Consider the following 11715-nt stretch of genomic DNA (forward strand, 5'->3'; position numbering starts at 1 on the left):
TTCACAGTAAGTCAAAGAAGTGAGCCAACAAAGTTACATGGTTCACAAACAAATAAACCTTTTCAAGTGTGAAGAGAGAGGTATATACAGATATGTACAGTCTGCAAGCAGGCAGAAATTCCTTCGAGGTTAAGGTATACACCAGTGTCATAATCACCATGAATGTGATCTCAAGAGAGCAGCATGGCAGATATAGAGCAGAACAGAACAGGACATGATGCGAACGGTAAGGGCGGGCTACTCCAGGAAATAATGTAGTTCATCTTCGGTGTTAAGACCAAGTTCAGTACACCGAAGTCTGCAAATCCATCCTGCCTCCCGTTGTCGTAATGCCAGATCTCTATTTCCTCCCCTTGGGTGTATGGGTTGGTGATCTATACCCATGAACCACATATTGTCTGTTTCTTTGTGGTGTTCCTGCATATGAAAGGTCAAGGGGTATCTTAGGTCACCATTGCGTCTTGCTCTTACATGTTCTTGGATGCGGATTTTTAGGGCTCTCTTGGTGCTACCAACATAAATCTTATCACAGCCGCAACCCAAAACATAAACTACGTATTTTGTGTTACAGTTGATCAAGTGATCGATTGTATAGGTTTTGCTTGTGTTGAAGCGAAATTCCTTAGTTCTGTTTTTGCCTAGTGCACACATATTGCAATCGCTACATGTAAAGAAACCTTTGGTGGGAGTCGTTAGCCAGTTGGTCCGCTTTTTCGATTCTAAGTAACTGGGGCAGAGGATATCACGGAGGTTTCTACCTCTCCTGTAGCAGACTTTTGGCTTTCTTGGAACAGAATCCTGCAGGCTCGGTATGTCCGCAATTAGGTGCCAATGTTTTCTTAGGATATTAAAAATTGTGCTGCTCTGATCTGAGTATTGTGTGGTGAATGACAGAGGTCTGTTTGTATCCGCTGGCCTATGTTTGGGGGCCAAAGTGTTTGTTCTGGGCACGTTTTGGACTTTTTTGTTGGCTTTCTCAAGCGTCTTCCTTGGATAGCCCCTTTCAAGGAAACGTTTTTCTGTTTCCTGTATGTTGTGTTGAAAGGCCTCCTCCGTGCTGCAATTACGGCGCATCCGGATCATTTCCCCATAGGGGATGTTCTCAATGATATGCCAGGGATGTGCGCTCTCGTAATGTAAGATACTATTGCAAGCTGTCGCTTTGCGATGTGTGCGGCTCTGGATTTTGTTGTTTTCCACAAAAAGGTTTACATCCAGAAAGTCAATAGTTCTCTGGTTGTGTGTCAGGGTGAAGCGGACATTGAACGGGTTGTCATTGAGGTAGCCAAAGTAATCGAGGAGATCTGGGGTAGGTCCATCCCAGATCATGATCACATCATCGATGTACCTACCCCAGAAAATGATGTTATTCATCCAAGCGGCCGCATGGCGACCCCATGCATGCTCCCGCTCAAACCAGCCCATAAATAGACCGGCGTAAGCGGGAGCAAATTTGGAGCCCATGGCGGTCCCTTGTATTTGGTGATACCATGCTGAGTCATGAAGGAAGTAATTTTTTGACAGTATGATATCTGTCATCTCAAGGAGAACACCATTGTGTGACAAGTGGTCTGCTGTACGTTTGTCTAGGAAAGTTTCCAAAGCCCTTAGTCCGAACTCCTTTTTGATACAAGTGTAAAGTCCTACTACATCTAGTGTAACCAAATGTAGAGATTCTGTCCAGGTAAAGCCTTCCAATTTGCCTAATATGTCCTTGGTATCCCTCAGGTAGGCAGGGAGGTTTTGTACCATGGGCTGGATGAAGGTATCCACATACTCAGAGAGCCTTTCTGTAGGCGAGCTGATTCCGGAAATGATGGGGCGGCCAGGTGGGAAGGGACCCCCTTTATGAATTTTGGGGAGTATGTATATGCAGGGATAAGACGGGGTTGTTAATGTCAGATATTGGCACTCCTCTGCACTTAGTAAGCCTATCTCACGCCACTCTGTAAGTTTCATGTTTATAAATGATGTGAGTGCTTCAATGGGGTTATAGCCTAATTTGGTGTAACAGGTGGAATCAGAAAGCTGTCGGGAGATTTCGTTCATATAATCATCCCTATTCATGATGACTACATTCCCCCCTTTGTCAGCTTCACGGATAACGATTTTTTCATCCGATTGTAGTCTTTTCAAGGCTTCTGATTCTGTCCGGGTAAGATTATATTTAGGCGGGGAAGCACGTTTTGGGTTTTCAAGCATCTGGTGGAGGGAATGGCTAACTTTCTCTCTGAAGGTATCTATATTAGGATGGGTGCCAGTTGGGGTAAATTTAGATCTCGGTTTTAACCCACTGTCAATATATACATCTTCAAAAACATTCAATTCCTGTCTCACATTTTCAATGTCAACAGAAGTGTCAAGTTCAACAGAGATCATTGCTTGTAAGGTATTTATTTCGTTGACAGTGTAATCAGTAACATTGTTGACATTGTGCTGGATGACATGATTAGAAGGGTTACGTGCAAAATGATCTTTAAGTTTAAGCAAACGGACAAATTTCATTAAATCCACAAATATATCAACATCTCCACCCTTTTGGTTGGGGCAAAAACCTAAACCCTTATTAAGGACAGAGATTTCATCCTGATCTAGTGCTCTCTCTGAAAGGTTAACCACAATGGACTCAACTGTGTTGTTATTCTCAGAATCAACTATTGCGGTGGGTTCCCCTTCTTTTTGGACCTTGTTACTCTCTCCACCGTTTCCAGATTTGGTTTTTTTGAGTTTCTGTTTGCGTTTCTGCCAGAGCCTCCCTCCCCTTCTTGTCTTTGAGGTTCTTTGTGAACCGGTCGTGCCCCTAGCCTCCACCTCTCCATCTCCAATAAAAAATTATTGGGTCTTATATCAGTTGTATTGGAGCTTATTGGTTCCGTTATGGAAGCAGTGCTTGCCGCAGACGAGAGTGATGTGATGCTGCTAGCTGAGCTTAATTCTGGGGTCTCCGCTCTCTGCCTCTTACCTTCCCCTGGGACTTTCACCTTATCGTATTTCTTGGAAAAGGTATAGACCCTCCCATCGCTGTAATCCTTGTCGTCCCTCTTAATCTTCCTCAGCTTCTTATCTCTAAGGTAGATTTGATGTTTTTCCAATACCCCATCCAATATGGCGTAATTTTTCTTTATGACATCCTTCAGTTCTGATTGTGCTATCTCCTTTTCTAGTTCTTCTATCTCTTGCTGGGCCTTTGCTCCCTTTTTTTCGGCATTCTTAATAAGGATCCGCATCATTGTGAATGATGCGTTCCGAAGGTTGTTTTCCCAATCTTCTAGTTGCTCAGTGTCTAGGTCTTCAAATGTGGGGAAAATAAGTATTCTCAACCCACGTGGGATTTTTTCATTCTCTAAATATTTTCCTAATGTGGTGCCATCCCACCACCGGGACATCTCATTCATTTTTAGTTTTTCCAATTTCTTGAACTTAACTTTAAGGCCATCTTCCTTCGGGATTGATGTGCCTGTTGTTTTTGCCCCAGGTGTGAATAGATCCTGGGCAAGCTCCTGGCGTCTATCTTTAAAGCTAGTCATGTTTAGGACAATCTTATCTTATCAAATAATCTCACGTCTGTGACAGAAAATACTCAATTTGGGTATAGGGTGTGTCAGTGCTAATGAGGGTGAACCAAAGTCAGAAACTACAAAGATGATGGACCCTTTCTAGACTAAGCACCTGACTATCTTTCCCCCATGAAATATTTTAACCCTTAAGTTCAAACAAGGGGACTGTGTGCTCACTGAGTGGCACCCATCATCACTGTGCCTTTTCCCTAGGGAATTTTTTAAAATTCAAACAACAGCAAAGGTGCACCACAGAAATTGTAACAGTTGTAATAATAATGATCAATCTTGAAGATGTTGGAGTTCTTCTTCAAATCCTTTATTTTCAAAACATTTAGTCAAACATAAACAGCCGACGCGTTTCGTCCCGAACTGGGACTTCTTCAGGGCTGTCGGTAAAAAACATATATACATAAGATCAGTATTGTATGTACTGAAATACATATACAATTTACAAAATTTAAAAACATTTAGCAAAACCAATTTTAAAAGACGCTTTACTACTATAGACACGGAGCCTATGCATATGTTTGCTGTCCGTCTGACAGCAAGGTAGTGTTCGATGGCCTTGAGCTATGTACAGGTGTATATACAATATTTACATGTCAAATCTATATCTCTACATTTCAGATGTACAAGATTGGAAAATACACATATATCTTACATTTTCAAGATATTTGAGACAAAATTGAACATTTGGCATTAGGCCCATGTGTCAAGATATTGGAGACAAAATTAAACATTTGGCATTAGGCCCATGTGTCAAGATATTGGGGCAAAAATTAAACATTTGGCATTAGGCCCATATGTTTGACCCTGACGCAAACAGAACGCATTGGGAGAAGGCACCCTGTATGTAAATATATGAAAGCATGGTGTGAGTCTGGCTGTATTGCCCAGAGAAAAAAGGGAAAAGAAGAAAACGGGGATATAAGGATCCTAAAGAGTCTGTTTCTATCACTAGTGGCGCATAAGGTGGTCAAACTCTATTACCTTTAAGTTAGTCGGACGTCGCGTGCCTGGGTGAAGAAATAGAAGCGTGGTCCCGGGATCACCTTGCCAGCTACAATAAATCCTATTATTTAGGTTCTTCCCGACGCTATTATTATATCTGAGATATGAAGAGAGAAAGAGATCCCTGTGAGCATATCAACTTTTAATCTTGTTTTTTAGCACAGCAGGGAATAGCACAGTATGGTGAAACATGTTAACTCCTGTGCGGGGCACCTCTGACTACCTAACTCAAAGTTATTCCTATGATCAGTCTACTTACTATATAAATGCTAGCGGGCGACAGCAATGCAGGTTTCTTAAAAATTCTTCGGAGGTTTGATGGAATGTGCCACCTTACTGTAAATACTGTCTCAGTCCATATGCTGAAAGAAATAAACAAGGCAAGAATGGGGCTTGTACCCTGTGCAACGGCACTTCCTATAGATATGTAATCATTCATTCGTTGATGGCCAAGAGTGATTAAAAAAGGAGAAAATAACTATCCAACATAGTTTACCTGAGTTAGATGTGTAAATGATGTTGGACTGGAGGTCCTGTGAGTCCTATGGAGGAGGGTGTGGGCACTGTATCCCAGCAGGCCTGTTAATGAAAAAGTAAGCAGGAACCTGTTTGTCAAAAAAGCCTCCAGCTCCAAGGACATGAAAGTATACCATGCTTTGGTTAAAAAGGTACCATATTTTTCAAAGCCCCCAATTTGGAGTATAAATAAAAGGTTGGCATGTGCCCAATTATGCTGCCCCCAGTACAAGATCAAGGAGATGAGCATATTATACACACAACCCTGAGGCATTAACTAATAAGTCCTTATCCAATAAAAGGATTGAATGCATGGAGGGGGAAGGAGGACCCAGTGTCTCCCAAACCAAGATGCCCAAGGGGAAATTTAGTCCACAAAGAACAAAGTATCCCCATTGTAGAGGGAAATGCCCAAGACCTGACTGAACCTGAACCTGAACTATACAACACTCTATACAAAACCCACGTCCAGAAATACTCTCCTTAAGTACGACAGCCATCACCCCAAGGCTTTGCGGGATGGTTTACCGTTTGGCCAATTTCTCCGATTACGGAGAAATTGTACCAAAAAAACTGATTACTTTAAGGAAGCAAAGATACTGAAATCTAAATTATCAGAAAGAGGTTATCCAAATAAACTTCTAAAACAATCTCTGAAGAGGGCCTGGTATAATAACCGCGATGTATTGCTTACTAACCGGTCACGTCAAGAGAAAAATCCACTTGTATGTGTAACAACCTTTGGTACGATTAGTAACCAATTGAAAAAAGTAATTCTGAAGCAATGGCCATTGCTTTCGGAATTACCTGAATTCAAAGAAAAACCTCTCTTTTCTTTCAAGCGTGGCCGCAACCTACGAGATAGGTTGGTACATGCTTATGAAAATGAAAATCAATATCTTATAGAAAATATGAGACAACTTACCCCTCTGATAGGCCATTTTAAATGCAACAAATGTATGGCCTGTGACACTACAGAAAACACAAAATCATTTGTTATCAATGGCAAAACAACCACCATCAAGCATTTCTCTAATTGTCGAACACAAAATGTGGTTTATTGTGTACAGTGCCCATGTACCTTATTATACATAGGTAAAACCACTCAAATGGCCAAACAAAGAATCCTGCAGCACCAATCCAGGATTAGGTGTAAAACAGAAAATGCACCTATGGTGGAACATTATCTCCGCCAAAACCACAGTGCAAAAGACATGAAATGGTGGGTCATAGATGTGATTAAACCAACCATCAGACAACCAAATGTCGATAGACTGCTCACACTAAGAGAAAATCAGTGGATAGAACTGGCCAACAGCGTAAAAAATGGGTTAAACTCTACAACCGAATGGCAGACCCTGGCATGTATAACATGAGAAGATCACAACATTTAGGTCAGACTCAGTACAAGAATGTGCGCGCTTTTTTTGTGCGACAGACGGTTCTGTTAATGTATGCTATGTTAATTCTGAATGCAAATACCATGATGTTTATGTCACACAAACTCTGATCTGCCAATATTATGACATCCAAACAATGTAGACTTTCATGTTTCTTTAAACCTGAAGAGTGTACGCGCATTTCATGGCGATAGGATATATAAAAACCATATATCAGGGTCTTTATGAACATAGTCTCACAACACTGTAAAATGTCTTATTGGAAACATATTCTCAAACTGTTTACAAACATGAATGTCACACTGTACATGTACTGCTAATATCGGTAATATACATCCGTTTGCAAGTAAAGCCTCTGAATGAATATTTTTATTATTTACCATCGAGATAAACTATATTTTTAGATCATAGCTTGAGCAACAAATAATATCGTTATAATACCCCACGTTTGCTGTACGCAATATAATAATCAATTACTGCATGTCTTGACGCTGACATCGACAAAAAACATGATGTTTTTGTCACCTAAATGATGATACATCATACGGTTGGACCCTGTAAAATGGCCGCCGCACTAAACACTTAGCCCCATTGAAGAATAGATGACATATGCACGTGACGTAAAGCAACCTAATAGGCGGGACGTCAACTTTGCATAAAAACGCTACCATTGGCTCAAGATGACGTTCGCCTTTTGACCCGATTCCCGACGAGCTGGAGCGTTACTCTGACAAGTAAGTTGATCGCGAGGCACACGCGTTACTAAGCTGAACTACTGTAGATTTAAGCGCGACCGTGTAGCTTTTAGACTTTCGCTCTTAGTAAATGTTACACAAAACCGTGCCTTAAATAATCATGTGATCGAATATCTTTGTAGGAAACCGCTAAAAGTTCCCTACTGATTAAAACCTTTTTTCACCACTATTAAAACTTATGGCTACAGCGTTTTTCTTCCTTTTATGAAATAGCTTTTAAAATAATCTGAAGTCAGCATACTACAAACAGCTGATATTTTTCTGTACTACAAATGCGCCCCCTGGCTATATGAACTTTTACATGTGACCAATTACAACCTGGGTCTAACCTTCATTTAGTATATCATAAAATGCCCAAGGCTAAGTTAGCTATAAATAATCTAAGTAATATACATTACCATAACAGGTCAAGTGGTATAAAAATACATTATTTATTTTAACACAGCTGGACCTTGAATCAGAAATCGATTTGCATACTTGGATTAATACGTGGAGCACTAACCAAGGGATAATTTGTGGAATCCCTAAGGTAAAAAACATCCTCTTATATGCACCAATACTAAAATGGGTAATGTACACTAGAATAAATGAGTAAAATTTCTTCTCTGCTCCCCATAGGATACAAGTGATTCTGTACCTTCAAAAATAACATCCTCTGCGCTTTCTCCATTTTTTATGAGTAAGTCCTCTGAGTGTTCAAATTAAAACCTGAACTCCAGTTTTTATCTAAATTGAACTATGTAAGCCAACAGTCTCTGTCACCACACTGACCAGTCTGTGAAGCTACATGCTATATATACGTTTATGTAATGTAAATAGACTGAAAGGTCATTAGCAACACTTGAACAAATATATGTTATCAATTATTAATTTGATGATTTAATTACCTTTTAGGGGTCTTTCATACTGCATTAAAAGATAACCGTCCTGATGATGGTCTCTGGATCTAACGTGTGAGACCGAAACGTCGACAACAAAAGTCTATGTCTACATCTACATCAAACTTTCTGTTTATTTCTAAAAGGAGTTTTATGTGTGTTGATTTTCAGACTAGACTTTCTCTTATGTATTTATGGATTGATTTTACTGTTTCCTTATACCTAAGAGCTATGTGCATTTTTTCTTGAATATGTACCCTTTTACTATTTTGAATCTGATTTGAATAAGATAAATAAGTTTCGAACAAATTATTCATTGTGTTGCTTTTCCTTTCTCATTTGTTGAATAGACCTACCAGTACAGTTGGTAAATTTGTCTTGGCTAGTGTGGTAGCCTTGTGTAAGGTCTCAAGTCAAAAATATCGTTAAAACAGTGGCTGATTACTACGGTCCAATAGTCTTAAATAATATAGACTATACCATATCTGGTTTTTAAATAATTTTTTTCAAAAAAATCCCTTGCTGGAACCTTTCTTTAATATTCTGTCTGCCCGATCCCGCAAGGGTTTATTGGGTTACCCACTCCTCTGAATCAGGTAAAGGAATAAGTCACAAAATATCAGCCACTTAAGGATTTCAAAACAAGTGGCGGTTACCTTAGCTATTTGTGGCTTCATAGAGACCTTATCATCAATAAGAAAGCCCAGATTGCTTACCGTAGATACCGGAATGAGAGTGGTCACTAAGAGTTATGGCCAACGTTTGACACCCCAAAAGGAGGCGTTGTTACCTATCACTGTTAAGTTTAAGAGAGTTTTGATTAAGCCAAGCTGCAATTTTCATCATAGCCAGATGCAATAAGGATGGATCATTTCTCTGTTTCGAGGACAGAGAGAAAATGATCTGATTATTGTCAGCATACGAAAAGAGGGTGAGCCCACAGCCCTCTATTAAGTTGACCAAAGGACATACGTAAATGTTGAACAGCAAGGGACTTAGAATAGATCCCTGCGGGACACCAGAAGCTAAGACTTCTGTTTGTGACTTCACATTGGATGAAAAAAATCTGAAACATACGGTCATTTCGTAAGGAGATATGCCATCCAAGGGCCGAATCTGCCCTGCCCATTGACTCCAGTCTGTAAATCAAGATAGAGTGGGACGCCATATCCAAAGCCACGCCCAGGTCTAATAAGATAAGCACAGCAGTGCCTCCCTCATCCAAATATGGCCTGAGAGGGTCTGTCACACCCAGAAAGCCAGATTCTGAGCTGTGCCAAGTCCTGAAACCTGAATGGGAAGGGTGGGGAGGATAGTGAGCATCAACAAATTATGCAAGTTGGGTATTGATATGCCTTTCCAGCATCTTGGAGAAAACAGGCAACAAGGAAATGGGGCAGAAATTCGAGAGACAGTCAGGGTTCAAATTCATCATTTTTAGAAGAGGGAGGACTAGAGCATGCTTCCATCTCTGAGGTAGCAGTCCCTCTTTCAGAGATGTATTCAAAACCTCCAGAATTGTCATTAGGACAAGTGGATGCAACAGGCAAAGCTTATCTGGGGAAGCGAGTCCAGTGGAGAGCCAGATTTAATTGCTCACAAAGTACCAATAAAAGATGATAGGTTCAGAAGAGACCATTCGCTAAGGTTAGCAACACATTCAGTTTTAGATGCTAAATAGTTGGCCATTACTTCAAGTACGTCAGGGAAGACAACCCTGGAGTTAGCCGCTAACAGCAGCGAGTCTTTTAGTCAGTTGAGAGTAAATACTATCCACTTTGTGAGTAAAGAAGAGAGCCAAAACATCACATTATTATTGAGAAAGAGGAGGCTTGGATAGGAGGTTACTGACATCCAAAAGTTCTTTCACTACTTTGAAAAGGGTCTTCTGGCACTTCTGGGCCTCAGTGATTCTAGCATTGTAATAAGAAGCGCGGGCAGACTTGCAGGAGGCATGGTAGGCTTTAAGCGATTCTCTATCTTCTGAATTAGCCTACACAACATAAGGCTTCTTCTGGCGTCTTTCCAGCACCTTGCAATATTTCCTTTTGGATCTAAGTGACTCAGAGAACCAAGGGGCAGCTGGATGGGTTCAAGCCACACATTTAGCGGACACATGAAGAGTGGTGTCAATCGCCTCCTTCACCCAGTGATTGATCATAGTATGATCCGAATCAAGATGTTATTTTTGGGTCGGCATATTGCTGAGTAACTGCTTATTAAGTGCTACAAGATTAAGCTTAGACCAGTTCCTAGTCTTAAATATCTGGAATGGCCATGTGAGGAAGGAAGGAGAAGGAGCAACCATAATCTTAAACCGTACAGCAAGCTGGTCTGACCAACATAGCGGTGTCTGTCAGTAAATTCTTAATGTTCTAAACAATGGGATCTAAGAGGTGACCTGCCATGTGTGTAGATGCATTAAAAACAAAGGTTAAAAAAGTATGTCAGGCAGCGTACCTGCTAGTAGACAGATAGATAGATAGATAGATAGATAGATAGATAGATAGATAGATAGATAGATAGATAGATAGATAGATAGATAGATAGATAGATAGATAGATAGATAGATAGATAGATAGCCAGCAAGCACAATTTTAATGCAGCTATCAGTAAGTTGATTTACGTTTTGTAATAGGAGACAGATTTAGTATTGTAATGCTGTGATTTACAAATGACTCCATCCAGAGCAATAACAATTGTGGATAAATTCAAAACATGAAAAAAGTCATGCAGTTTTTCCAGGTCAAGGCTGCCAGTCTCCTTTCTACTGATTAGCAAAAAGGTCACTTAGGCACTCTTCAAGAGTTTGGTGAAACTAGAAGGGTATTTAATGCAACAGGTGAAAAGTAATTTTGCTAGGTGAAGTAAATGGTAAATACCCCTGATTCGCCAAATCAAAGGAGAGAGTGAGGACTAGGTAAATTAGTCCGAATCCCCAGGATTATATGTCAAAATCAATAAGGACTAGCTATGTTTGAGGGAGGAGACTCAATGAAGTACGTGTGCTGGCAAACCCATTGGTTTGTTCATGAAGCCCTCACCCACCAACCTAGTTGGTGGCTGGCTTCATCATCGGGCTCACCACAGTGACACCGAGTGTGTCCCGGGTGTGCTACGTCGCCAGTTTACTGCGGAGCTGGTATGTTCGCTGAGTGTGCAGTGTAGTGAGTGAGAAAGTGAAGGTTAAAAAGCTATACAGTGGGTCCCAGTACCCGAGGGTAAATGGATAAACTTTAATTACTGGGCCCCTGTTAGCTACTAAAAAGGCAGATGGACGTGTTGGAGTGCGAATTATGACCTCCTGCGTCCTGTGTGGTCTACATGTTTCAGCCAGGCCTTTTTTAATTTAAAACTGGCTTTCCTCAGGACCAAGTGAGTATGTGAAAAAGGTGCAGATAAATAAATAAAATTACTAAATTATAGTGATTGTGTTGATTTGCTATGTTTCGCACTCCCTAAGGTGCGTTATATGTTAGAGGGGGATTCCCTCTTGCTTTACTACACATAACATATAGGACATAGACAGACAAACATGGTAGATTCATGTTAGCATGATATGATGATTTCCACATCATTTGCCGACTTATAAGGT

At 40.5% G+C, this 11715-nt stretch overlaps 1 protein-coding gene across 1 annotated transcript; it reads right to left on the bottom strand.

The window, feature by feature from the left end:
- Window positions 1-237: 237 nt before the first annotated feature.
- LOC147706374 (uncharacterized) lies at window positions 238-1464 on the bottom strand. Its single transcript, XM_086929607.1, has one exon. It carries the CDS (start codon window positions 1462-1464, stop codon window positions 238-240), a length of 1227 nt encoding a protein of 408 aa, XP_086785733.1.
- Window positions 1465-11715: the final 10251 nt, after the last annotated feature.

This window comes from Lissotriton vulgaris, chromosome 7 (genome assembly GCF_964263255.1).
Source record: "Lissotriton vulgaris chromosome 7, aLisVul1.2, whole genome shotgun sequence".
NCBI lineage: Eukaryota > Metazoa > Chordata > Amphibia > Caudata > Salamandridae > Lissotriton > Lissotriton vulgaris.

Coding starts and splice junctions, on each gene's coding strand:
- LOC147706374 (XM_086929607.1), bottom strand. CDS start 1,464: ATGGGCTCCAAATTTGCTCCCGCTTACGCCGGTCTATTTATGGGCTGG.